The sequence below is a fragment of the Panicum virgatum genome, chromosome 9K (genome assembly GCF_016808335.1).
Source record: "Panicum virgatum strain AP13 chromosome 9K, P.virgatum_v5, whole genome shotgun sequence".
NCBI classification, from domain to species: Eukaryota; Viridiplantae; Streptophyta; class Magnoliopsida; order Poales; family Poaceae; genus Panicum; species Panicum virgatum.
The window spans coordinates 57,662,161-57,690,135 of record NC_053144.1 but is presented as its reverse complement, the minus strand read 5'-3'; the positions used below and the strand labels follow the sequence as shown (position 1 = coordinate 57,690,135).

Here is a 27,975-nt window from a genome sequence, read left to right as displayed (position 1 = left end):
CACCGTTTTCTTTTTTTTTTGGAAGCTTAATTCACACCGTTTTCCACAACACTCCCCCAGGACCAGTCTCCAGCGCGTCGCCGCGACGCTGCCTGTTGACTGCTGTGCTGAGTTCACCTCCCCAGTCCTAGCACAAGTCTTCTTTTCTCCCCCCGTTCACCTCCCGTGCTCTCTCTACCCCCCTCACTCGTATCCCCTTACTCGCGGCTTTTGGTTCCTGGCGGCGACGACTGGGCGAGCGGCGCCGCCCCTTCGCCGGGTCTTCGTCGGGCCCTTTCGCCGGCGACGAGCACCAGGTACGCCCGCCCATTCGCTTCCCTTCCTGCTCTGCGAGGCCGGGCGCCCCAAACCCTAAGTTGAGTATTTCTGTTCGGATCTGACCGAATTGCGAGTATGCGCATGTCTCGTACTGGCTCCGCCCATGGTGTCGAACTAAAATCCCACTCTCGCAGTCGAATGGTGTGGTATCGAGCTGGTTGATGCTTCCTCTTGGTAGGTAGAGCTGGCAGTTATATGTTTTGATTTGATGAAATTTTTGGGAAATCCTGTCGCGTCCCCATAGTTTCTATATGGACATGACTTCGGGGTCTCACTACCAGATAAAACAATCTGGAATTGAGAAGGAATGTACTAAATATTGTAAGGAAGTCCAACATAAACCCCCCAAAAAAAGTGTTCATATCCAAAGGAAGTATTGAACCGAAGTTAGCACCTTCTTCAGATCCGTTGTATGCCGACTAGTTTGGAAAGCTTGACCTGGGGCCTCCAATTGGGTAGGGACTAAGCTGGAACCATGGAAACAAATTCTGGAATTTCGAGCTAAATATAGTAGGATTGGTGCAATTAACAGCAAATTCAATTGAAAGGAAGCTATTTATGACATCTCCATGCACAAACAACCAAGTCCATCTTGACATCTTGAGTAATTTCTATTTTGCATAAAAAATTCAAACTGATGGCCTGCTTGGTACATGCACAGCTGTCAATGCTCTGTTTATGGTAACACGTTAGCATTTGCTACTATGATTAGCCGAAAGCAGTACCATATAACTTGGGATTTGTGGAGTCTGGAGTGATTAGTTAACACTGAACTGCATGCTTGAGTGCCATTTAGTGATCTTTGGTCATGTAATTATTAGACTTCTCATTTTGTACCTTCCCGAGCAGGTCATCCATGATTTCAGCCTACAAAAGGTGATTTCAAAAGGGGAGGATGGAAGAGGAGGGACACCATGGAGTTGTTTTGGCATGCAGCATCTGTGGGTTCCTCTTTGCTGTCCTTAGCCCTCTTAGCTTTTGGGTCCTATGGGCTGTGAATTGGAGGCCATGGAGGTTATACAGGTATACTGCCGAGTATTTGTATTTTTTCTCAATTGGGCTTAATAAATATCCTGCTATTTTTATTGCTCGTTAACCCTTCCCCCTTCTCATTTGTTACTCAGCTGGATATATGCAAGGAAATGGCCAGCATATGTGCAAGGACCTCAACTAAGCACGCTCTGCAGCTTTTTGACTCTTGTTGCATGGCTTGTTGTCATTTCCCCTATAGCAGTTCTGCTCGTGTGGGGGGGCATCCTTATCGCTCTTCTGGAAAGGAACATAATTGGTTTAGCTGTTATAATGACGGGTGTTGCTTTTCTTTTATCATTCTACTCTATAATGCTCTGGTGGAGAACACAGTGGCAAAGCTCAAGTATGTTATCTGTTCTTTGTCTCGATTATTTAACATTTATTTCTCTAGAGGACTAGAAATAGAATCCATGCAATAATGTTTTATGTGTCCACACTTACTGGTCATGGGTTCATGGATTAAAAAATCAAGGATGAACTAGGTGGCATTGTAAATTAAAAACAAATAGGCACCCTGATTCGAATGGAAGAAGGCTTGAACCTGGGTGGTTGGGGTGTACACCCAGATCTCCAACTGATCTAGGGTCAATTCCTATGGGGTTCATGGATTCACTAATATTATATTTTGATAATTGTAGTTCACCTATAATTTTTTTACCAAGAATTTTGTTACCTCAGAAATTTGGATTACAAAGAGAACTGATGAAAACATGTTCAGTGCCATCAGAGATTGCTCTGTAAAATTTTGCAACCAAAGTAATGAATTACACACTAAGTTATGCATAAAGACTAAGACTTCTAAGTTCTTGGGCGTTTCCTGTTTAATTACCAGCACATTGTTCAAACGTTTCTAAAATGTAGGGTTTTAATTAGTTGTTACACGCATCAAGCTGTTTCTTCACTTCAATTTTTTTTGGGCCACTCTGTTATCGCCTTCTTCATTATTTATTTGGTTGTATTAACTGATGACATGTTTGTTGCAGAGGCTGTTGCTTACCTTCTCCTCCTGGCAGTCGGCCTACTTTGCGCCTACGAATTTTGTGCTGTTTATGTTACAGCTGGTGCTAGTGCTTCCGAGCTTCATTCTCCATCAGGGTTCTTCTTTGGGGTGTCAGCAATATCATTGGCCATCAATATGCTCTTTATATGTAAAATACTGTTTAATGGTAAAGCTTCTAATTTTCTATTATTACTTGTGAGTATCTGTCACTCATCAATAGGAACCTGGTTAACCTCACTTTTTTTTGCACGCTTTATGCACAGTAAGTGGATTTGATGTTGATGAGTATGTGCGGAGGTCGTACAAATTTGCCTATTCTGACTGTGTTGAAGTGGCTCCTGTTTCATGCTCTCCTGATCCACCAGATCCTAGTGAGTTATACATGACAAAATCCAGCAGGTAATTCCACTTTTATTTTTCCTTCTTAAACATACAATGCTATATATGTTTTCTATACATATTAACACTGTTATACTCCACTATGCATGTCCACTGTCCAAAACAAGAGTGTAGCTTTTACAAAGTTTCCACCTAATCTCATTAAAGTACATGACGGTTTAGTAATGGAAACATTCACCATTTAAGATTAATAGAGAAGGTCCAAAATTTCTTACCGTTTCACTGTTGTGTTTTTTTGGTCTGTGTGCATGATGTGCTGGGACTTATATAGTTATATTGTAAAATGGCATGAATCCTAAATTCCTATCTGTATTGTGCTTCCAACTCAACCAAGTCACGAATTTCTTTGTATTATCTATCTCTTCTTATCATTTTGATAAACTGTTCACATCTTGTAACCTGGAATGCAGGGTCTTGCACTTAGGGCTTCTCTATGTCTGCTCACTGCTTGTGCTTGTTGTCTATTCTATCTTGTACGGTCTTACCTCAAAAGAAGCTCGTTGGCTGGGTGCTTTAACTTCAGTTGCAGTGGTGATTCTTGGTAATGTTCTTTCCTAGCTTCATTGATTGTATGGTCCGTTTCCGTTTCTTGACTTCTTATTTTCTTTTCTGCAGACTGGAATCTTGGCTTGTGTTCATTTAGGTTTGAGCTTCTGAAAAGTCGGGTGATAGTGTTATTTGTGGCTGGAACATCAAGGGCTTTTCTTATATGCTTTGGAGTGCATTACTGGTTTGTAACTATCTTTGTGCTTTTGTATTCGAACACATTTGAGACCTAGCATTCTTGTACCTAAGTACCTATTTGCTAACTAAAGGTGTTACATTAGGTACCTTGGCCATTGCATCAGTTATGCCTTTGTAGCATCTGTGCTTTTATCTGCTGCTGTCTCTTGCTGGCTTTCTATTTCGAACCCCTCAGTGGCAAGGATAGACGCTCTAAGAAGTACAGTTATAAAGCTGCGAGAGGGATTTCGAAGAAAAGGTCAAAATAGCTCTTCAAATTCATCAGAAGGTTGCGGCTCCAGTGTGAAGCGTAGTAGTGGTAGTGTTGAAGCTGGTCAAAATGGTAATGCAACTGATTCTATGTACAGAAGCAATTCACAAAGCGATGGTGTCAATTGGAACAGTATTCCTTTTGATCGATCTAATAGTTGTCAAGAAGGCCAGAGCTCTGACAAGAACATAGATAGTGGACGTGCAAGTTTAGCTCATCGGAGTAATTCATGTCTCTCTGCTGTCCACTCTGAAACTGCCGTTACTACAGCAGATAGGCATGGAGAACCCACTGCTTCACTTGTTGTTTGTTCTAGCAGTGGTTTGGAAAGTCATGGTTGTGAGTCTAGTGGATCAGCTACCGCCTCAGGTAATCAACAGTTATTGGATTTGAACCTGGCAGCAATATTTCAGGACAGATTAAATGACCCAAGGATTTCATCTATGCTAAAAAAGAATGGTGGACTTGGAGATGTAGAACTAGCTAATCTTCTTCAGGATAAAGGCCTGGATCCAAATTTTTCCTACATGCTGAAAGACAAAGTTATGGATCCACGGATATTAGCTTTGCTACAGAGGAGCAGCTTGGATGCAGATAGAGAGCATCAAGATGATGTAGATGTCACAGCTACTGATTCAGACAGATTGGATACCACTATTGCAAATCAGATCTCTCTGTCTGAAGAACTTAGGAGAAGTGGTCTGGAAAAATGGTTGAACATTTCAAGGCTAATTTTCCATCAATTAGCTGGCTCTCCAATCCGTGCTTTTATTGTCTTCACTATATTGTTCATCATAGAGACTGCGACTGTGGCTATCCATCGACCAGAGACCATCAAGGTGATAAATGCAACACATGAACAGGTAATTTTGCTGCAGCACACTGTAATTGGTTTGAAAGGTTCACTATTAATTTGACCAATAGAGATTTATCTTAATTTGGCAGTTTGAATTTGGTTTCTCGATACTGCTCCTGTCACCAGTTGTCTGCTCCATCATGGCATTCATTTGGTCTCTGCGTGCTGAAGACATGATGATGACATCCAAACCCCGGAAGGTGATAAGCACTAAAATAAAAAAAAGTTTACAATTTGGTACACCAGTTTATGTTTTTCTTATTAATGTAATGTCAAAACTTACTGTATCAGAACAAGTGCTTTATACTATTTATGTTTGAACATTTACTATGAGTTAGCTCGATAGCTTCTATGTAATGGAACATGAATATATTTTAACGAGAAAAGGAAAATTCCTGTATGGGATGTAGTAATACCTTTACCTGTGTGGGCGTACAGTTTTATGCAATGGAAGAGCGATTACCTTTACCTGGGAGCTAGATGTGGTGAAACATCTAATTCCATCTGTAAAATCTTCCCCAGATGCAAAATCTATTTATGATCTGTGCTTCATTTTCCTTCAACTACAATGTTGTATTAGTTGCTACTATTTTAAATATTACTGATCTCAACAATAACAACCTGCCTTTCTTTCTCAGTATGGTTTCATTGCGTGGCTGCTGAGTACATGTGTTGGTTTGTTTCTCTCTTTCTTAAGGTACGCGTACTTTCTCATATCTGATACAACATTTACTATTAGGGTTCTAGTTAATAATTAGCCTTTTGTGCTTTACTTAGTTGATTATATATTTACACAAGGACATCAAGTTTATATGCATAGCAATATATTGTTCCACTCTAATGATTTGATTTTGTCTTTTATGTTATAACACATCATCATTTTAGTATTGCATAGTCTAGCTCATTATGCAATGCTGTGGTTTAGTTTCTGAACAGCGGAGACATATGACTTATTATGTCTGTAGAATAGACTGGTATGGTTATCAGTGAGAATGCGTTTTTAGAGCATGAAGGTGAGCTATCTTAGAAATAAACATCAGAAATGCCATTAAGGCAAGCAAACAGAAGGGATGTACCTATTTATATTTTTAGCGCATAAAAATAAGCATGTTTCATTTTGTTAGGATAAGACTGACCAACAATTACTCAATGAATACAACAATTATGTGATACAATAATATAATCATAAGTATTTTCGAATACAAATATAATGACTTCAACTTTGTGTCACAGAATTTATTTATTAACAGAGCAATTGTTGGTCAAAGGCTTGTCCTAATGAAATGAATTCAGCCATATAATTCAAATGGAGGGGGTGTACCACACAAGATAATTTTTTAAATTCTTGTTGAATGTCCCACATCAAATTCAGGAGAAACAATCACGGATTATCATATTTATAGGATGAGAAAAATGGAATGACATGTAGTATGCAAATAAATTTCACAATAACAATTAAAATGTCGTCACTGATCGAATGCCATCATCATCATCTAAGTTTTTAAGAATCTTTCAGCTTAAATTATTTTGATACATATCATCAGTAATGTAGTTTTTAAGCTGGTGAGGTGCCTATTTGTTTAACATAAATGTATTGTTCTTTTTTGTTGAAAAATTGATGCTGGCTAACATAAATGTATCTGTCTTTTGGTCTGAATATCATCCCTTTTACTCTGCAGCAAGTCATCAGTTATATTGGGCTTGTCTCTCACATTACCGCTTATGGTGGCTTGTCTCTCATTTGCTATTCCCATATGGATGCGCAATGGTTACCGTTTCTGGATTCCTGGAAGGGAGTTTGATAATCGTGAAAATGTTAGTCAAGCTCCAGGAACGAAAGAGGTTTGTTGTTCCTTTCCTTATGAATTTTGCGACTTGGCATTTTCTTTTCATTTGGACAAGTGTGACATTAATCTATTTAATCTCTTTGTTCGGTCAGAATGGTAAGCTGATTCGTGACCCAGTCTCATGTTGAAAGCTGGAGAATATGTCTATTTTAAGTTAATCTTTCCGATATGTTCTTGTCATATTGGCACGCTTCATCATGTTTGTAGCACATCAAATTGTTATCGATAACCTAGAATGTATTCCAACCATCCAATAATGGCAATTAGGAAAAAAATATTGTTACTTATCCTCTTATTTTTCTGGTTTCAGCGGGTTCTCTTTGTTATCAGCATAGCTGTTTTCACTGCATCAGTTATTGGCCTTGGCGCCATAGTATCAGCGAAGCCATTAGATGCTTTAGGCTACAAAGGCTGGGATGCTGATAAGAACAGCTTCTATTCTCCCTATGCAACATCAATGTATCTTGGATGGGCATTATCTTCAACAATTGCTGTACTTACCACGGGGTTGATACCTATTGTTGCTTGGTTTGCCACATACCGGTTTTCACCTTCATCAGCTGTGTGTGTCGGCCTCTTTGCTAGTACGTTCTATTCGATCTTGTTTCGAAATTTACTTTGAATATTGGATGGAACATATTGCAGCCAACATCTTCAGATAACTGATTCTAAGTCATGCTTTTCTGCAGCTGTTCTTGTATCCTTTTGCGGTGCATCTTACTGGGGAGTAGTAAATTCACGAGAGGATGGTGTTCCTCTGAAGGCTGATTTCCTGGCAGCATTACTTCCCTTGTTATGCATTCCTGCATTTTTCTCACTGTTCACCGGGCTATACAAATGGTACAGAAAGGACTTTTTAGCTTTTTATTCCCCTCCATATTTTCTGATCCACTCAGATGAAATTGCAAATAATTTCAGGAAGGATGATGATTGGAAGATTTCTCGAGGCGTTTACCTTTTTGTTGGCATGGGAATGTTGCTGTTATTTGGTGCAGTTGCGGCTGTTATTGTCACAATCAGGCCCTGGACTGTAAGTAAATTTTGTGTGACCTGGGATAGCAATTTAGCATTCCTTTACAACAGGCTATAATTCATATGTCATCTTTATACAGGTTGGAGTTGCTGGCCTCCTTGCTATTCTGTTCCTTGTATTTGTTATTGGGGTCATCCACTACTGGACATCTAACAACTTCTATTTAACAAGGACTCAGATGCTGCTTGTTTGTTCCATTGCTTTTCTCCTAGCCTTGGCTGCCTTCATGATGGGTTTATTTCATGGTGACTAATGTTCTTCCTTCAGTGTCATGCATCCTTTTTTAAATTTTGTTTATTGGTTTGAGTTACTGCTATCATTTAGTTTGTATTTATTTAGCTTATGAACTTTGCAGGAAAGCCTTTTGTTGGAGCATCTATGGGTTACTTCTCATTTATATTTCTTCTCACAGGAAGGGCTTTGACTGTAAGTTTTGGCACATGCTAAGAAAATTTTGAATATCGCTTGCTAGTTCTGATATGTGCTCAACTGCTCATTATAATGTAGCATTTTCTTCTAATTCTGAATGGGTGTGCCCTTCTCAGGTTCTTCTATCACCACCAATTGTAGTGTATTCACCAAGAGTGTTGCCTGTATATGTTTATGATGCTCATGCAGACTCTGCTAAGAATGTTAGGTACAGATATGTGCTTTCTTATGCTACCTATTTGCCTTTCTTGAGTTCAGGATTGGTCATATGTATATTTCTCTCTGTTCTGTCCCATCCTAAAGTTAGATTGTCAGTTAAGAATGTGCTCTAACATCAGTCTTTTTACAGCTATGCCTTCCTTATTCTGTATGGGATTGCACTGGCAACTGAAGTTTGGGGTGTTATTGCTAGTATAATAATGAATCCACCATTTGTTGGGGCTGGCATTTCTGCCACTACTCTTGTAATTGCCTTTGGTTTTGCTGTTTCTCGGCCATGCATGACTCTTAAGGTTCGTACTTTTCTGCAGCTAAAATTAGCAGGATTTCATGTTCCTTTTTGATATATGTCTTCATTAATATTTTTTGAAAAAATCAATCAGATGATGGAGGATGCTGTTCATTTTCTCAGCAAGGATACAGTTGTGCAGGCAATGTCACGGTCCGCTAATAAAGTATGTTTATTTATTGTTTAACATAAGTTATTTGTGTGCATGCTTTATACATTTCCCCATTTTAGTTAGAAAACAGTTTCACCAGTCTCTCGTTTGATTGCTTATTGGCATCTGATGCTAAGATCTATCAGCACTTTTCATGTTAGTCTAGCACATCCAAATTCTGTCATTTTGTACCTTACAAATCTATCCACTTTTTAAATGCATGTACAGGGTTTGTACATAATAATAGCATGGTCTTTATCGTTTTCTGTAATGTTAACAGTATGTTTGTTTCCAGACTAGGAATGCTATATCTGGGACTTACTCAGCGCCGCAGAGGTCTGCAAGCTCTGCTGCTCTTTTAGTTGGAGATCCTGCTCTTACATTGGACAGGGCTGGGAACTTTGTGCTTCCTAGGGCTGATGTTATGAAGCTGAGAGACCGTTTGAGAAATGAGGAGATTGCTGCAGGATCTTTCTTCTGTGGAGTAAAAGATTGTTTAATGACTTGTCCTCATTCCCTGGCAAATGTAGATTATCGAAGGAATATGTGTGCCCATGCACGTATTTTAGCTTTAGAAGAAGCAATCGATACTGAATGGGTGTATATGTGGGACAATTTTGGCGGTTATTTGCTTCTGTTGCTTGGACTGACTGCCAAAGCTGAACAAATACAGGTATAAGCTTGGTATCTTCTATCATGCTTTTCAACCCCCTGATTTGTTAGCAATTGATAATGATGTGAAGAATTTCTTTATTGTTTCAGGATGAAGTTCGTCTAAGACTCTTCTTGGATAGCATAGGTCTTTCTGACCTTAGTGCCAAAGAAATTAAGAAATGGATGCCAGAAGATCGGAGGCAATTCGAGCTCATTCAAGAAAGGTATTTTTCTTCTTCTGTTTTTTATGATTCTACCATGATTCTGTGTAGGATGTATATCACAAAAATCATCATGGGGTCGTTATTATAATTTTTCATTATTGTATTTTTCTTATTGGTCTCTACAGCTACATAAGGGAAAAAGAAATGGAAGAGGAGGCATTGATGCAAAGGCGAGAGGAAGAAGGGAAGGGAAGAGAAAGGAGGAGGGCATTGCTGGAAAGAGAGGAACGGAAATGGAAGGAACTTGAAATATCATTGCTTTCTTCTATTCCTAATACTGGAAGCAGAGATGCTGCAGCTATGGCAGCAGCTGTCAGAGCTGTTGGAGGTGATTCTGCTCTGGAAGATTCTTTTGCAAGAGATAGGGTATCTTCAATAGCCAATCACATACGAAAGGCACAGTTGGCTCGGCGAGCAGAACAGGTTCTATCCCCGGATTACCCTATTTTTTTCAAGTTATAAAACACACCTTCCATCATTTAGAGCTATAGAATTGTATTTTGCTTTTAGCGCACGTTGAACATAATATCCTTGGGTGTCTTTATTGCTCTAACTTGTTATGAATGTTGAACAGACTGGCATTCCAGGCACTGTATGCATACTTGATGACGAACTGAGGAGTACTGGTCGTCATTGTGGAGAACTTGAGTCATGCCTCTGTCTAAGTCAAAAAGTTACTTTGTCCATTGCTGTAATGGTTCAACCGGTATCTGGTCCAGTGTGTCTTTTTGGAAGTGAATTCCAAAAGAAGGTTTGCTGGGAAATCTTAGTGGCAGGATCGGAACAGGGAATGGAAGCTGGGCAAGTTGGTCTTCGATTAGTGACTAAGGGTGAAAGGATAACCACTGTTGCTAAAGAATGGAATATTGGTGCATCAAGCATCGCAGATGGCAGGTACCACCTATTCACAACTAGTATTGTATTATGCATAGAAAATGAAATCAAAAGCAGCGCCAACCTATTGTCTTTTGCTTTTGCCATGGCAGTACCTAATGCAAATCTGCTGTCTCATCTGTTGTGTGTCTACTTGTAGGTTGTGTGAGAAAAAAAATTGTTGATGAATATCTTTTCAATACTGGTGTTTTAAATTACTTGTTAGGTTCATACCTGCTCACTTCAGCATCATGCACTATGATATTACTTTAGTACACTGATGCAAAATATTTTTGGAAGCGATGAACCACCTTTGTTATTTTACTAGTATGATCTTAATAGCTACTGTGTGTATTTACAGGTGGCATCTTGTCACTGTAACTATAGATGCCGACCTAGGTGAGGCAACTTCTTTCATTGATGGAAATTATGATGGATATCAGAATGGGTTGCCGTTGCCAACAATTAATGGTATCTGGGAACCTGGGACTGATATTTGGGTTGGTGCTCGACCACCCATAGACTTAGATGCCTTTGGTAGGTCAGATAGTGAAGGTTCAGATTCAAAGATGCAGATCATGGATGCTTTTCTATGGGGAAGATGCCTCAGTGAAGATGAGGTTGCTGCATTACATACAGCCATGTCACCTGCCGAGCATGGCTTTTTTGACCTTGCACCTGGTGATGCTTGGCATGGAAGTTATTCTGCAAGGGTATTGATTTTACCTAGAAAAATTCTGTACTTTCAGTGTTTTGTGATGTATTGAATTGGGTGGGAATACTATACTAAATGTGATTTCCTTAATTTAATGTTCCATTTAGGTGGATGATTGGGAAAGTGAAGAAGCTTATGAACTATATGATCAAGGGGATGTTGAATGGGATGGACAGTACTCAAGCGGTAGGAAGCGGCCAGTACATGATGCTGTAGCTATTGACATTGACTCCTTTGCTAGGAGACCAAGAAAACCAAGGTTTGAGACACGGGATGAAGTCAACCAGCGTATGCTCTCCGTTGAAAGGGCTGTCAGGGATGCTCTTATCGCGAAAGGAGAGAGAAACTTTACTGATCAAGAGTTCCCTCCAGATGATCGTTCTTTATTTGTAGATCCATCGGATCCCCCTCTGAAACTGCAGGTATTCCATGCACATCTGTCGTGCTTCTGCAAAAAAAAAAATTGGTTGAAGTTTCTGACATGTGTTTGGTTTATGAGTTCAGGTTGTTTCTGAGTGGATGAGGCCTTCTGACATAGCAAAGGAGATATCTATCAATTCTCATCCTTGCTTGTTTTCTGGTTCTGTGAATTCCTCAGATGTGTGTCAGGTATAAAGTTTTGTTTTCTGCTTCTGTGCACCTGGAGTTGTGGTCAAGGAAGTTAAGGCATGACCATTTATTAGCTGATTTGATATCAATTCGAATTGTTCCTTTTCAGGGTCGGTTGGGGGACTGTTGGTTCTTAAGTGCAGTTGCAGTTTTAACTGAGATGTCCCGGATATCAGAAGTTATAATCACTCCTGAATACAACGAAGAAGGGATTTACACTGTCAGATTCTGCATTCAGGTATCTAATGATTTAGACCATTTGATCGATATAATATCTAGGAAGGTTCGGTTGATTCATTCTGCAAAGTTTATAATATAGTTATCGTAAAATGTTAGACTACACAATCATGATAAAGTTTAACATTTGTCTATCTTATGCCCAGTTTAACATCAAAATTCAATTGTCGAAGCAAACGATCAAATTCCTTTGTGTAGAGCATGCAATATGCACTAGTAACACATACTTTACTATAGTGGAAAAAAATAAATTATTTTATAAGAAGTAGTTCATCAGTCTGCAGTGTTTACTGAAAGTCTGGAACTATGCTGGGCCCTCTTGGATGTGCACTGCTTTATGGAGATAAAATAGTAGTTTAGTTATACTTGACTCCTCCAGTGCAAGTATGCTATTGATTGCTTTCTTCCTTATACATTGATGGCCCTTCCCTGGCTTCCCAGTAGTGCTGTCAGCCTCAGTGACACCTACTTACAAACCTTTGGAAAATTCAGCTCTTTCGATAGCATTAATTTGAGGTAGTTGCTAAGAAAAAATTTAGACCTTCTATTATTAATGCTATGCAGTTTGGACATATCCTTGATATGTATTTCTAGATCGATATCCATCAATCACAATTGGGCAGCTTGATTGGTTCATTAGGCTATAGCGCAGACCTACCAATTTGACAATAAGCTTGGCTGTAGTTGGTATGACTTCTTTAAAGGGAAAATAGTGCACATGAAGGGCACTTATAAGATGTTTTTATTAGGAATCCTAATCATTGTTTTCCCATGTGACTCAATATTTATGTTACAGTAATTTGAATTTCCCCCCCTGATTTTGAAAAAACTCGACCAGGGCTTTTTCTGAGTTTATAGTTTTTATGTTTTATATTTTTTTCCTAGGGTGAGTGGGTAGCCGTGGTTGTTGATGATTGGATCCCCTGTGAATCTCCGGGAAAACCAGCATTTGCTACTAGTAAAAAGCAAAATGAGCTTTGGGTATCCATTCTTGAGAAAGCTTATGCAAAACTTCATGGCTCTTATGAGGCATTAGAAGGTGGGCTTGTTCAAGATGCTCTTGTGGATCTCACAGGAGGGGCTGGTGAAGAGATTGATATGCGAAGTCCCCAAGCGCAGATTGATCTTGCTAGTGGAAGATTGTGGTCGCAGTTGTTGTATTTCAAACAAGAAGGTTTTCTTCTTGGTGCTGGAAGTCCTTCTGGGTCCGATGTTCACATCTCATCAAGTGGCATTGTTCAGGGACATGCATACTCAATTTTGCAGGTTTGCTCTCATTTGTTCCGGCTAATTGTCAGCTCTTCACTATTCTTCTCCTGTATAAGTTTACACAGTTGCACAATATTTTCAGGTAAGAGAAGTTGATGGCCACAAACTCATCCAAATTAGAAATCCATGGGCAAATGAAGTTGAATGGAATGGACCGTGGTCAGACTCTTCACCAGAGTGGACTGAACGGATGAAGCATAAGCTTATGCATGTTCCACAGGTACTCGTCTCTTGATGTCAATTTACTTGCATATCATATTGCACTAGTTGAGGTCAGAAAGAAACATAATTGTGTTAAACAGATTAGAGCCATCCACATTCAGTTTTATTTTTTTTCTTGAACGCGCACATGTAGTTTTATCACTTGAACTTTTCTTTTCCCTTGCTTTAAATGCAAATAAGGTTTTCTAGGATGTCTTTTGAAGTGGCAAAGCCGCAGCTTATTTATAATTGAAAACAAATTAGTGCCCTTGCAAGGTTACGAACTAACACATTGCACCAGTAGGAAACAAAAATGTATATCGTTAGTCTGACTTAATATGCAGATCTGACCCCATCCACTTATCTCTCCCACCTTTGTTGCAGTCGAAGAATGGAGTATTCTGGATGTCTTGGCAAGATTTTCAGATTCACTTTCGGTCAATATATGTCTGTCGTGTTTATCCACCTGAGATGCGTTACTCTGTCCATGGGCAATGGCGTGGCTATAGTGCAGGTGGTTGCCAAGATTTTGATTCATGGCATCAAAATCCTCAGTATCGACTTAGAGTAACAGGACGTGACGCACTATATCCTGTTCATGTTTTTATTACCCTTACTCAGGTATGTCCCAATCTGCATATCACTGTAAGACTAGAAGAACCACAATGATATTTATTTGCATAAGTTTCATGCTTTTCAGGGTGTTGGTTTCTCTAGAAAGACGAACGGTTTCCGAAACTACCAATCGAGTCGTGATTCTTCAATGCTCTACATTGGACTGAGGATACTCAAGACACAGGGCTGTCGGGCTGCTTACAATATCTACATGCATGAATCAGCGGGTGGATCAGATTACGTTAACTCAAGAGAGATATCATGTGAACTGGTCTTGGATCCTTATCCTAAAGGATACACGATCGTGCCAAGTACCATCCATCCTGGGGAGGAAGCACCTTTTGTTCTTTCAGTTTTCTCAAAAGCACCAATCAAGCTAGAGGCTATTTAATCCAAGATTGATATCCCATGTGTCCAGTGACAGCTGCGTCTGCTGGGCAGGGCTTCTTGTCCGTGTAATGTCCAGCTGCGGGTTCTCGAGGGCTTGAAAATGGTAATTATCTGATTCACATCCATTGTGTTTGACTTCTCTAATCTGTAGTTTGCCTTGTATGGTAGGGTCTAGTGCCACTGTGCTCCAAACTACAACGGTCCTGTGCCATGTGTATAATACTCTCATGCATTCATTTAGATACAAAATGTAGAATTGGACTAACCGGCCTTATAACTGTTTCAGGATATAAGAATTGCCTCTTGATGGAAGTTATGATTCTGCAGCTCTGATCTTGGACCTGAAGTGAGCTTCATCAGATCTTGCTACATGCAAGTACATAAGTTCGATTGCTTGCTGCATAACTGAGAAAAGGCTATGCTTATGGTGCTAAAGGGTAGAAGAGAAGGATATCACATGTTGCATTATCATATGGTGTCGATGTGTCAGATTCATGGTTCTTTGATCTCTGCGCAAAGCGCAGGGTGAGAATATTAACCGCTTGTGTTCTATGCTTGTAGATAGCGGTGGCAACTAACATTTAGACCTGGTAGCCCCATCCTGTGTACATGTCCCGTTCACCCTGTAAATGCTATAGACTTAGGTTAGGTAGCCTGCCGTTCCTGTTAACGCATAGGGCTCTCTTGCAGCTGGGAAATTTCTTGTTAGCAAGCTGCAGTTTTGCTGATCCGAGCGTGGAGTAGTCGGCCATAGTTTGTTTCGATTGGTTGCCCTGTATGTAATCGGAATCTGATCTCATTCAATGAAGCTATTTTTTGGGTGCCTCGCGAAGCTGCCTTTGCATCAGAGTATTGTTACACCACGTTGTGCTTCTGCTGAGAAAGCTGCGCAAGACTCCCATTTTAGGTTTGTGACCTAATTTGGGACAAGAGTACTCTTGGGACAGCGTCTCGGTGCAGAAATAGACACTCTCCATGTCTCTTTGCATCTCTTTCAATATTTGCGTTTTGTGATGATTCTACTAGCTTCGAAGCAAATCTCTATGTTCTTTCCAAAAGAAAAACGAATTACTTTGTCCATAAACCTAAACTAATTTGATGCTGCAGACATTGATGTTTTTTTACTTGAAATTTGATCAAAGTTAGATAAATTTGATTTAGGACAAATGTAAACTATTATTTGGAACGGAATGAGGGTTTTAAGAAGGATTTTTTTTTGTTATCAATAGTACGGGTAATCCAAATAGTGCGCACACATAAGTGAATTCTGTACGCCATTTTTCTTCCCACCTAAACAGTAGTCACAATATCAACAAGAATTGCCGCCAACAAACTTGAACCATGGTAAATGTTAGTTGGTGCCACATCGACCACGCAGACCGCCCCGTCGACCACTGCCCAATGCATATATATACACCTCTGACCTCTTCCACGCGCATGGGCATGGCTCATTGGCTCTCAATCATCATCAGTGTATCCTGCCGGTTTGGTTCTGCGGCAGCAGCCCCGGGATGAAGGGCACGCCGAGCTTGGGGAGCCACTGCTGGCCCTGGATGAACCTCTCGACGGTGTACTTCTGCTGCGCCTGCTGGTAGGTGACGTTCCTGACGCCCCTCCACCTGGCGCGCCTGCTCATGTCGGCGCCGGCCCCGCGGTTCTCCACCTCGGCGTAGTAGCAGGTGTTGAGGCCGAAGTCGCCGAGCCACGGCAACCACCCCTGCGGGTCGACGAACCCGCCGATCTCCGACTGGATGTAGAGCGTGCGCGCGTACTCCTTCCACGGCCGCCCGAGGAAAGTCTTGAGCCGGCCGGCGCTGGACTCGAACTCCGGGTGCGGCTCGACGGTGCAGTTGTGGATGACCGTGCCGCCGGCCGACCGCCTCTCCTTGCGGCCCTGCGCCGTCACGATGTTCTGTTGGTTGTCCATGCACCGGCGCACCTGGATGCGGCAGTTCTGGAGCACCACCTGCGCGTTGCCGAAGATGAAGTCGATGGTGCCCGTGACCACGCAGTCGCGGTAGTACTGCCGCGACGTGTGCGTGTACAGCGTGTCCTGGTATCCGTCGAAGCGGCACTCGTAGAAGGCCGACAGGTCGCTCTGCACCCGCAGCGCCACGGCCTGGTGGTTCCGGGCGCCCGCCGTGTTCTCCACGCCCACGCCGCGCATCAGGAACCCGTTCCCGATCACCTCCATCGTCGCCGTGTCCTTGGTCGTGATGTTCATCGTGAAGCTCTTGCTGCCCGTCACCACCGTCCGGGTGGCGCCGTCGCCGATCACCACCAGGTTCGTCACGTTCCGGGGCACGGACACGTACTCCCGGTACGTGCCGGCCTTCACGTACATCACGTACGCGGCGGCGCTCTTGCGCGGCACCCTGGCCAGCGCCTCGTTGATGGTCCTGAAGTCGCCGCTGCCGTCCGCCGCCACCGTCACGTCCGGCTTGAAGCCCGGCGCGCCGGGGGAGGCGGAGGCCTGCAGCTGCCGGCGCTTGGCGCCGGACATCCACGACGGCACGCCCCTGTAGTTGTCCGCGAGCAGCCGGCGGTGGAAGCCCGGCAGGTCCAGGCTGGCGAGCGTCTCGGAGAACTCGTCCACGATGGCCAGGATGTTCTCCGTCAGCTCCTGCGAGCTGTTGAGCGCCCTGCGCATCTTGTCCGCGGCGTCCGTGGTGGTGTTCTCGAACCCGTCCAGGCACGTCTCCTGGTACGTGAGCGCGGAGCTCAGCCACGTCCGGAGGTCGTTCACGGCGGTCTTGAAGTTGGCCATCTGGAACCCGCCGAGCCGGTCGAAGGTGATCTTGAGGTCGTCGATGGCGTAGTCCAGCAGCTCCTCGCAGTCGCGGAGCGCGGCCGACGTGCGCGGGTCGTTCTTGAGGGCGTTGAGCACGGCGGACTCGCGCACGGCCTGCTCGATCCGATCGGAGGTGGCCAGGAAGATGGCCTTGGTCAGGTCCGTGGTGCTGGTGGCGTTGCCGGCCGTCGCCTCCAGCGCCCTCTCGCAGGTTTCCCTGTAGTCCAGGGGCTGGCAGAAGGACTTGATGGACCTCACCGAGGTGGACATCTCGCCCTCAGCCTTGCCGCCATGGCCCTTGAAGGACACGAAGCAGACGCCGGCGATGACCAACACGACCAGGACGGTCGACGCGCCGATGACGGCGCCTTTCATGGTAGGTTCTTCCGCAACACCTTACGGTCTATATAGTCCTTCTGCAGACACGCACACTGACACACACAAGATACAAGATATTTAGTGCCCCCAACCACACCAATGGAAAGGTAGATGCTCTTTATTTTGGTGTGAATTGGAGTACCTTGAAAGATGGGGGGAGATGAGTTCTTATACTGAACGAAGCGAAAGCTTCGGGACAGGGAGCGAAGAGGGTGGTTGTGCGTTGGCGTTGGAGCTGGGAAGGAGCTGCCGAGGTGAAGGGACAGCCACACGACGAGGACGGGCGGTGGTTATGTGCCTTCACTTTGTTCACTTAGTTTTTCTCTTCTCTTCTGTTTTTTTTGTTTATTAGAGGGATTTTTCGCCTTTTTCTTTTTTTCTTAATATTTTTAGGAAATTGCGACTTGTTTTGGGCTTTTGGAATGATCTGAAAAGGCCTCGCCTAGACTGGCCCAGGCAAGCAAACGGCCTGGTGGGAAGGGTGAAGCCCAATCAGCATTCAGCAAGCGCCCCGCATTCGCTCGGCCTGCTACGCACCCGGGGCAAGCCACGCGTTACTGACGTCAAGCGCCGCCCCCTCCCATTCCTCTGCCTATCGCTCGGATCCACCTCCACCTCTCCCTCTCGCGCACGCCGCCGCCGCCGCGATGGGCCTCTTCGACGCGCTCTACCGCGTGGTGATGCGCCGCAACGCCGTCTACGTCACCTTCGTCGTCGCCGGCGCCTTCGCGGGCGAGAGGGTACGCCCTCCCCCACCGTCCCCGATCCGCGCCTCGCATATCGACCCTCCCCCTGACACCCTCCCCGATCCACATCCCCCAGATCGGCCCACCCCTCTCCTCAACCTCGTGTTTCCTCTTCGATTCTCTCTCGCCGTCTCTAGACGATTGATTTGACTTGTCTGGTTTGGTCGCAGGCGGTGGATTACGGAGTCCACAAGCTCTGGGAGATGAACAACGTCGGGGTAAGTTTTTCCTTCCCTCTCCGCCGGCCTCCCCTTCTGTGTCGTTGTTGAGTGTCTCTTGATTCGTGGGGGTGCTGGATCTTATGTTGCGACCCAACAAGCAGAGAAGGAAATCCTCGTTCTGTGTCTTTCAAAAAAATAAAATAAAATAATCCACGTTCTGTTGATCAGAACATGTGTGCTTGTTGCGGTTGTCGTCCCTATGAAGATTGGATATGTGAATACGTGAATCGACTCTTGTTGTTTGTGCAAAACAGTTCATGTTAGGGTTGCTTGATATCATTGCTTGTGATGGTTGTCCTTTTGTTGTTCCTGGAGTGGTCCTCCCCATCATGTATGAGCTACCTGAGTCACCACCCTGAAAGAATCCATGTGGTTGTTGTCTGATATGAAGAAATCCTTGCGTGGCATTGCTTACATGGGACTAGCACAGTAGCACCTCTAATGGCTGCTATTTTGTTTAGTAGGTAGCACATTTTTGACATCCCAGTGCTTGTTGTCACTGATATTTTGCTAATTTTTCCTTCTCCACATTTTTCCTTCGCGAGCACAGATGTGTAACCGTACTAATTTGTTTATCAACAGTTATGTGCTATGTTGGTAAGTTCCTTAGTTTAGTTCACTAAAACAGTGTCTACACCAAATTAAACACTACAGGACCCTTCCTTTTTCAAATAATTGGTTCCAAGACAATCATAGAAAATTAGCATCATTAATCATTCACATGAGGCTAGCATCTAGAGTGCAAAAGGAATCAAACATCACTTGGATTAGTTGGTTATTTTCTGAATTGTGTTTTCATTGTGCCGGATTTCACATTTCTTGAATCTACTGTTCTGCTAAGATAACTGGAATTGTTGCTTTACATTATTAGTGAAAAATGCCAAATATGCTATAGTTGTAGTTTTACTTTGAACATACATTTTAGGTCAGTCAATTGCCAAGCCAAACTGTTCGTGTGATACACAATCATGGATGATGCAGATGCAAGAGTTGAATTGTTACTTGTACACCCATTGTGCAATGCAAAGATTGTTGCCAGTTTGCGAACTTAGAATGTGCAGTGATGTTGCTTGATTAGAATGTTTTTTCATACTCAATATTATAGGTTTTAAGTTCATGGTAGTGTTTTCTGTGGTTTGCACGCATTTAGAGAGATGGGGAAAAACATCTCTAGTTGGGCGTGTAGAGAATTTTGTTGTCATTGCGCTTGATACGTTGTGTGTATAACCTTTCAGTACATAATTACCCTGCATCCCATGGATCAGGAGCGAAGGGGCTCCCCTCTATCCAAAAGGATTGTTTACTGGGGGTGGGTGGGGGTGGGGAATTGAGAGGAATAGACCATGCGCATTGCAATTCAGACTTATTATGAATATATACATTTCATGTCATGCTGAAACATAGGGGTGCAAATTGGTATCTAGGTGCACCTCCAACCCTCTTTAGTTCAAAATTTTGCACTACTTTCCAAAATGATATTCTATTTTGGAAAAGTAGTATAAAATTTTGAACTAAAGAGGGTTGGAGGTGCACCTAAGGGTCACCTCTTTACACCCTTACTGAAACAAACGGCATCTCCAAATCACATGACGTGGTCATAGATCATGAATGATTGACTTTGTTGAGGTCATGAGTAAGAAGGCAATTGAATTGCTACTTGCTCAATGTAGTCTTCAGTGCTAAGATTGTTACCAAACGTGGATAATTATTGACATGCAACTCAACCTATAGCTTTTGTCTGTTTACATTATACATCATTTAGATAAACTCAGTCTAGACGGCTCTTCTGGATAATTCAGTTGAAGTTCATTTTGGAGATGGTATATGGTGGGCATACTGGATCTGCTACATTTTAGCATCGCATCTCACCCAGCATTACAATCATATCAGGAGAATAATGCTTCTAATTAATTTAGATGAACAGTTAACCTCCAAATGGAGCAAACCAGGATTCCTGTCATGTTTGGAGTCTTGATTGAATAGAATTGGACACGAGTTGCATCAAATTCCAGTCTTCTTGGATGTAGTTTTATATGTGTTGGCATAACGTGTGATTGAACAATTCTGTGTCGGTTTTCTGCACAATCTATTTTGTGCAACTAATAACATGTCAGTACAGCTTATTATTACATTTGATGAACTTTTCGGAGTCATTTTGTTCGTAATGATGGTGCATGTGATTTTTGTGTTTCAAAACCAAGCTTAGCACCAGAAGCTGAGCTTTATTTTGTTGCTGCTGCATATATGGAATGATCCCTCGATGCTCATTTGTTTACGTTGTTGTACTCTGTTTTGCCCAAAATGCTTAAGGTGCTCAGCTAACTATTGTTTTGTAATCTGAACTTGCAGAAAAGGTATGAAGATATACCAGTTCTGGGGCAAAGGCCAGCCGAAGAATGAGAGCATTGGAGCTCAGACTACCCAGGATGTCGCTTTCCATGAAATTAGATTCCATTTAAGCAATGGTTTTATCATTCCTTTTTGACATAATAACAACCAATGTAAAATCCAAACTCTTTCCGGGAGTTGCTACCCGTTCAATTACTCAGCAGGCTGTTGGAGTTTCCTGATGCATGGTTAGAACCTGTTATCTAGCCAGGCATCGGCATGTTTGGCATGTTTGGTCGAAAACTTGAAATGCCATGAATGAGAAATGTTTTGTTGGCAACTGTGATTTAGAGGTTCTTACACTTTGTTCCTATCTCTGGTAGCGAGAGCGTGTAGATGAGTTCCTACACTTCGTTCTGGGCGATGCGAGTTCGGATCTTGGGCCGTCAGTGGATCTAAGAAGGCCTCGCGTAGCCTTACCCAGCCAGCAACAAACGGCCTGTGAGGCCCGTAAATAGGAAAATCATTATTCAGTAGTTGTACAACTTTTCCTTAAAAAAAAGTAGTTGTACTACTAATTCCATATTTGATCTTCTTAATCAGCATACTCTACCCACGTGGCCACATTATTATCAAGCGAATATATACTGAGCCAATGTGATACCATTGATGATACAGATTTGATCTGAAAAGGCATATGTTCGATAGGAGCTGTACTTATCATGCAAAATTCAATTTGATATAAAATGTGATGCGTAACGAGGTAAAAAAGGGGTGCACGTTGATGAATGGAGTAGGAGTAAACTAATATTTATTACTTTGTAACCATTATTTCCTTGTTCCTCTGTGTACACTGAGCTTAGGATTATGAGTACCGGTGCTAGTTTACGATCATTCTTCCCTTCTCTCGAAGAATGACAGGAATCACAGAATATGATTTTGCGACAGGACGAGGAACATTGAGGGGCTACTCGCGTAGCATCGCCTTTTTTTTTTGGTGTGTGTGTGTGTTGTTTGATTTTTCGGAAGAAGGTTCACCAGCGGTTGCTGCATCTTCAGACACACATTATCTCCGCTTCCGGAACTTCCTCATCCAAGTTGTACTCCATCCGTTCTAAATTATAAGTCATTTCAAGAATTTTGGAGAGTCAAAGTTTTTCAAATTTGACCAAATTTATATGATAAGATAATAATATTTATGATACCAATTAAGTATCATTAGATTCTTTGTTAACTATATTTTCATAGTGCATCTATTTGATATCATAAATTTTTATATTTCTCTCTATAATTTTGGTCAAATTTTGAGATAGTTTGACTCTCCAAATTTTTTAAAATGGCTTATAATTTGGAACGGAGGGAGTACCTATACTTCCACTCTCCTAAATGAGGCCGCCGCCGGACGGAGCAATGTCTAGCAGACCCACGGATCTGCGGTGGTGTAGAAATCCCCTCCGAACCGAAGAGAAATTGGCTCGAGCCGCCGGCATCCCGCATCCGTGTGGCGCTGGCAGAAACAAGAGGCGTGTACCACAAAACCGGTTCGAACAGGACGGCCCTCACATGGGCTGTGTTTAGATCCGTAAAATGGTGATAAAAAGGGTCACATCTGATATTGTAGCACACTGTAGCACTTTTCATTTATTTGTGGTAATTGTTATCCTACCATGACCTAACTAGGCTCAAAATATTCGTCTCGCCGTGTACATCAAAACTATGCAATTAGTTTTTTTTATTTACATACATTTAATGTTTCATACATGAGGCAAAAGATTTGATGTTACATACATTTAATGTTTCATGCATGCAATTACTAAACACAGCCAGAGATTGCAAAAAAAAAATGCCAAAGCTCGCATTCACATGGACAGCAACGGCAGGCGTCCGCGGCTTGCAATTTCGGACGCGTCGGTTTCCACCCAAAAGCAGGATGGATGCTTGGCCAAATCGCAGTAGAAACCAAATCAAAGGGCGGCGATGCATATACCGCGCGGCATCACGTCAGCTACTGCTACGACGGAGGTCGAGCCCTGCGGATTCGAGACGGCGGCGGCTCCCGCCTCCCGGTGGCGTCAGCATCTCGGCGGCGGCGCGACTCGCCGCAGGCGGACAAAAAGGACAAGACCGGCCCGAACTTGGGCTGTGATGCCAAGAACAGAGAGGTTGGCTGTTGCCACTTGCCACGCCCTTCCTTCCCATTTGGGAAAACGTTTCGGTCTGTTAGCGTGAGGTCACTGCCTGCCGGATCGTTCCAGGCTATCCGAGCAGATATTTTTCTCTAAACAGATACTTCAGGAAGGCACCTCTCGATCAATCAATAAACAAACAAAGCATCAGATCGTGTCCTCGTCTTCGCGACCATGCCGTGAGGTTAAAGGATCAAGCAATGAGAGGTAGCTAGTAAGCAGCCGAGCTGTCTGGGGGAAGAGAGAGAGAGAGAGAACTATCTCGAGCCGAGTCAGGTGGCCGGCCCGCAACCCCCTGCCGGTTCCTTCGCTTTCGGAGGCGAGCAGGGACCAAGCGCGCAGCCGCATTCCTCCTCCAGCCGTGAGACTTCTTTCCTCGGGACCACCGCGCCCGTCCCCGCCTCCTCCACGGCCGCCTACGCCGCCACAACCAGCGCCTCTCGATCGGCGACGCCGTGCGCGAGATGCTCCGCCCCGGCTAGCTGGACCTGATCGATGCCGCACCGAACACTCCGGATTCGAGCCCTCCACTCCACGGAGAGAAAAATCCTCTGGTCCAGGCGACGACGACCTGGCCCGGCCCCGGCAACTTGGGGAGGGAAATCCGAGAAGGGCAGGGCGCAAGTGGCCCTGATGGAGTGGTGAAACGGATGGCGCTGCGCGACCAGGCGATTTTTCCCGGCACCAACCAAACCCCGCCGGAACCCATGGCCATCGGCGCTCGCTCGCTCCCTGCGGCGCGGTCTCGCTTTCGTTCGTACGCGCCGCGGATCCAGGAGAGCTCCAGAACGCCGGCCCGTATCCATCGCCGCCGATCTTGACGCCGACGCGCCCCAACAAGCAGCGAATCCCAGCGTTATTATGGCAAGGGTGCAAGCGAGCGTTGTTCCTACCTGTACGTCGTGGTCGCAGCTAGAAGCATCACCCATCGCCTGATCGCCATGCCGGCACCACCGAGCCATGACAAACCACACACGGGCACAGTTGGAGCCACGGCCGCTGTCCGTGTACCGGAAGACGCCAACGCTGCCACGTGTGATGGAACCACCATATTAAAACTCTAATTAAGCATAATGATCGTCGTTTGAACACATCGGACGCATTAGTTTAACGGCTTAATTTGGCGATCCTTTCTCAACCCACGTCCCGATCGAAACAACACCGGTAGTCCCACGCGAAGGCAGGCGCAGATGGTACTAGCACGACAAATACTTGAAAATACAACAACACGACATAAACACTACATAACTTTTACAAACTAAACTCCAACTACGGCCATGTTTAGTTCACACCCCATAAACCCCGTAAACGCAAAAAAACGTCACATCGAATGTTTCGACACATGCATGGAGTACTAAATGAAGTCTATTTACAAATTTTTTTTGCATGGATGGGCTGTAAATCGCGAGACGAATCTAATGAGCCTACTTAATCTATGATTTGCAACAGTAACCATCCGCTAATTATGAATTAATCATGGATTAATTAGCATCATTAGATTCGTTTCGCGATTTACAACCCATCTGTGCAAAAAGTTTTATAAATAGACTTCATTTAGTACTTCAAATTAGCAAGATTTTTTCACAAAATTTTTTTGCGTTTCAACTAAACAGGGCCTACAATAATTTTACAAAATTTACATAAATAGAATAATTTACAACTTTATAATAGGGTAGCCAAGTTTAAACGAAAAAGATCTCACAACCCCTCTAGTGTTCAGCCAGTTCAGCCTTTAGACAACCGGTCAGACCGGTTCGAACAACAGGTCAGACCGGTCTGCATGAAGCTCCCTACGTAGCCACCGGTCAGACCGGTCCAACAAAACAGACAGGGTGCACATCTAGCCCACGCATGCGCAACCCCTCAGTCTCCTAACCTACTGATCTCGGTCCATCACTTCCCACCCATCTGCATCTCTGCGGATAAATTGGACGCAGCAGGGGCAGAAATCGACGTCTGGGTGCCCTTAAATAAAATATGGCGGCAACAAACCCTGCACAACTAATACTCAGCAAGACTTACCCGACCAGTGGGTATAACTTAGCCCACATATCTAGACATGCGAGGCTTTTGGCTGGTGATTATTTTGTAGAAAAACGACTAAAGTAATTCCTTACTTTCAGTATTTTAGCATTAGATTATATATGAATTCAATTAACTCTAATCTAATATTTGCAGGGATCTACTATAGCAAATATGGTGGTGCAATTCAAATATCTCAATGTGTCCAAGATTATATATATATATACATAAATAACTTACATTATAACATTTTGCTACGATGCAGCAAAGAGATCAAGGCCCTCATAACCGCGAGACACGGCGATTCGATTTGATTTAACCTTGCAAGGTGGACCTAACCAACACGACACGCATAAGCCCCGTCGGACCACACGCACCAATCATTCCCCTCCCCGCCTCGAACTACAGGACCGCCCCATCATCATATGGTCAGCCGAGCTCAACGTGAGACCACCAAAAGTAAATACATGCATCCCATTTCTCAGCGACTACTCGACTACCCCAGGGGGTGAGATGGAGTCCTATACTTTCGAAGTGAGGCAGTACTAGGCTTACCGGTTTCGACTAACTCCTAATCCCGGCATGCGGTTAGTACAATTCAATCCCCGATCAGCACTGCCGACAACGACCGGTCCTTAATCGACACAGACGGGACTAAGACACTCAGGAACCCTGTCCTGTTGCCATTCCTATGTATCCTCATCATTTCCCGTCCGGTCTCAATTCTCCATTTATTTCATGTCAAATTCAACATCTCATGTACTGGAATATAATTATATCTCATATCTCGCGAGTAACCGGAAATTACTCGACTTCTAAACATCCTATATCTCGCGAGTGCCAGAGATCACTCGTCTTCTACCGGAAAACCATTAAGCATAGCACTTCTATCGTCCTATACATACTAGTATAACTCAGGGAATCCTAGGGATCATGCAACTAGGGTTCCAAACCATTCCTAAACCTAATGCACAAGTAATAGTTACGTATATAGGTGTCATAATTTAAAATAATAGGATGTGCACTGGGGCTTGCCTTGCGTCTGCTGCTCAACACCGGGGTCCACTGGGCCCTGGGCCTGGTTCTCTCGCCTTTCCTCCTGCTGGGCCTGCTCTAATGACTCCGGGGGCTCCGCAACCTCGTCGTATATCACCTCCTCTGCTGCGGCTGCTACACGTATGCATATGCATATGATATGAGAGAATGCAGGCATGATTTGCAAAAATTATATGTAACCGATACCCGAATTAGTTTTTATTTATTTGCACTAACTATCCTTTACTAACCCCTCTCAGCCACTGCCACACCGGTCAGACCGGTCCACCCGACCGGTCAGACCGGTCTGGCCTGTGTGCGACTCGAGACCAAAAATCCGTAGTATCCGGACACCTACTCGGAGTATCCGGACTCCCAAGTCCGGAGTTTCCGGGCCTAAACCCGGAATGTCTAAACCACCACAAACCCGGAGTATCCGAACCAATGGCCGGACTGTCCTGACCCCTACCGGTCAGACCGGTCCCTCCGACCGGTCAGACCGGTCCTGCCCAGATCAAAACCTAGAATCCTTGGCGCGGAAAAAATCGCCCACTAATTCCAATATCCTTGTAGGAACTAGTTCCAGGGTGCCATTGGAGGTGTTTGACCAGAGGGAATCACCTAGGATCATGTAAAAATGGAGATCGACTCACACAAACCTTCATACCTTGAGTGAACTCCTGCTTGCACGAAGAACTCGAATCCCAGGCACCCCAGGGAGAGAATCGAAGGGAAGATGAGCCACCACGCGGATTTGATCTTTTCTTCGGCCTTGGAATCAAAGAAAGAGGAAGGATTGAAGAACCGAGGGTGTTGGGGTCACCACCTTCGGTCAGGTCGCCGGAGGTACGCGAAGACAAGGAGTCAAGGGCGAGCCGAAGGTCTACCAGCTAAGGGTGACCCATCTTCGCGTGTCTTCGGGACAGGAAGCGAAGATGAGGCACCCGGAAGACAAGCTGATGCCAGGAGCTATCGCGGAGGTGTTCCGTCTTCACTGTTCCACGAGCAAGAAGACGGAGAGGAGCGAAGACTTGGTGACACGAGTCTCGCGGAGTACTTAGCAGCGGGTCCGGGAGCTTCGTCGGATACGCCGAAGATGCGGGGGTCGGCGTGGGTCCCGCTGCTGAGCTGTGGCGCACTCAAGTTGTAACTGGCAAATTACGCTCGCATCTAGGAATATTCCGGGAATATTACCGTTGTAGGGGTGCAATAGAGTAATTGTACATTGAAGTTGTAACGCCACCTATAAATACCCTGTGTAATGTTCATTGAAGGGGATCTGGGAAAATGAAAAAAGAGCACCTTGTTACTTGATTTCCGTGTTGCCCATTACTGTTGTTGTGTTCGTCCGATCCGGAGACACTCTCCACCAACAGTTTGGCGCCCACCCGTCGGTTCGATACACCACATGGCGGCAACGAAGAAGAGAGGGACCACCGGAGCCACTTCGGAGGAAACGACGATGACGACGCCCTCGCAGGGCGAAGCGGAAGCAACACAGGCGAACGGGGCTAGCAGCGACAGAGTCTCCGTCAAAGCCCTCGCAGATGGCCAGCTTGAAGTCAACCTTCTGGACATCGGCGTCACAGCCGAAGACATCGCTGCGATGCGTCGCATCGACGCTCGCATCGAAGAGGCACGAAGGGTTCAGCAGCAGGCATTGGAATCAATACCGTCGGAGCCACAAGTGATGACAAGGGCGAAGGGGAAGCAGACCATGCTCACCGAAGCAGAGCGTCAAGAGCAGTACAACAAGCTGAGGGAGGAGGAGCTTCGCTGCAAGGCGATGCAGGAGAAGCTCCGTGCCCAGAGGCTGCAGCTGGAGCAATTGCAGGCTCCACCAAGACCACCCCAGAAGGAGGCAGTCGTCGCCAACCCGCGACAGCAAGAACCACCAAGGTCCCGCCAGAAGTT

At 44.2% G+C, this 27,975-nt stretch overlaps 3 protein-coding genes across 4 annotated transcripts; 2 read left to right on the top strand and 1 right to left on the bottom strand.

Moving 5' to 3' along the window:
* The first annotated feature begins 50 nt into the window (after positions 1-50).
* Positions 51-15,186, top strand: LOC120652665 (calpain-type cysteine protease DEK1). 2 transcript variants are annotated; one of them, XM_039930545.1, is made up of 32 exons: positions 51-296; positions 1,168-1,341; positions 1,443-1,693; positions 2,334-2,516; positions 2,614-2,749; positions 3,160-3,290; positions 3,365-3,479; positions 3,577-4,606; positions 4,689-4,799; positions 5,238-5,296; positions 6,279-6,441; positions 6,757-7,030; positions 7,136-7,286; positions 7,365-7,476; positions 7,559-7,724; positions 7,835-7,905; positions 8,025-8,116; positions 8,258-8,420; positions 8,511-8,582; positions 8,863-9,240; positions 9,330-9,445; positions 9,571-9,868; positions 10,020-10,339; positions 10,680-11,031; positions 11,141-11,455; positions 11,538-11,642; positions 11,752-11,880; positions 12,765-13,145; positions 13,231-13,368; positions 13,734-13,970; positions 14,050-14,457; positions 14,641-15,186. In XM_039930545.1, exons 2-31 carry the CDS (start codon positions 1,214-1,216, stop codon positions 14,353-14,355), a joined length of 6,483 nt encoding a protein of 2,160 aa, XP_039786479.1. In that variant the 5' UTR covers positions 51-296; positions 1,168-1,213; the 3' UTR covers positions 14,356-14,457; positions 14,641-15,186. The 2 variants fall into 2 exon arrangements, with proteins under 2 accessions (XP_039786479.1, XP_039786480.1); XM_039930546.1 differs by lacking the exon at positions 51-296 and adding an exon at positions 350-492 and having other exon boundaries at positions 14,641-14,719.
* A 324-nt stretch (positions 15,187-15,510) lies between these two features.
* Positions 15,511-17,644, bottom strand: LOC120652664 (pectinesterase-like). Its single transcript, XM_039930544.1, has one exon. The coding sequence runs from the start codon at positions 17,518-17,520 to the stop codon at positions 15,823-15,825; it is 1,698 nt and encodes a 565-aa protein (XP_039786478.1). The 5' UTR covers positions 17,521-17,644; the 3' UTR covers positions 15,511-15,822.
* A 410-nt stretch (positions 17,645-18,054) lies between these two features.
* Positions 18,055-21,164, top strand: LOC120652663 (cytochrome b-c1 complex subunit 9, mitochondrial-like). Its single transcript, XM_039930543.1, has 3 exons — positions 18,055-18,263; positions 18,440-18,487; positions 20,840-21,164. The coding sequence occupies exons 1-3, from the start codon at positions 18,171-18,173 to the stop codon at positions 20,888-20,890; spliced, it is 192 nt and encodes a 63-aa protein (XP_039786477.1). The 5' UTR covers positions 18,055-18,170; the 3' UTR covers positions 20,891-21,164.
* The last annotated feature ends 6,811 nt before the right edge of the window (positions 21,165-27,975 follow it).

What these genes read in the sequence shown, in the direction of transcription:
- LOC120652663 (XM_039930543.1), top strand. Translation starts at nt 18,171, where the DNA reads ATGGGCCTCTTCGACGCGCTCTACCGCGTGGTGATGCGCCGCAACGCC. An exon ending in GCGCCTTCGCGGGCGAGAGG is followed by an intron (nt 18,264 to 18,439) that starts GTACGCCCTCCC and finishes GTTTGGTCGCAG; the next exon opens with GCGGTGGATTACGGAGTCCA. An exon ending in GGGAGATGAACAACGTCGGG is followed by an intron (nt 18,488 to 20,839) that starts GTAAGTTTTTCC and finishes CTGAACTTGCAG; the next exon opens with AAAAGGTATGAAGATATACC.
- LOC120652665 (XM_039930545.1), top strand. Translation starts at nt 1,214, where the DNA reads ATGGAAGAGGAGGGACACCATGGAGTTGTTTTGGCATGCAGCATCTGT. An exon ending in TCACAGGAAGGGCTTTGACT is followed by an intron (nt 7,906 to 8,024) that starts GTAAGTTTTGGC and finishes TGCCCTTCTCAG; the next exon opens with GTTCTTCTATCACCACCAAT. An exon ending in TCAAGCATCGCAGATGGCAG is followed by an intron (nt 10,340 to 10,679) that starts GTACCACCTATT and finishes GTGTATTTACAG; the next exon opens with GTGGCATCTTGTCACTGTAA.
- LOC120652664 (XM_039930544.1), bottom strand. Translation starts at nt 17,520, where the DNA reads ATGAAAGGCGCCGTCATCGGCGCGTCGACCGTCCTGGTCGTGTTGGTC.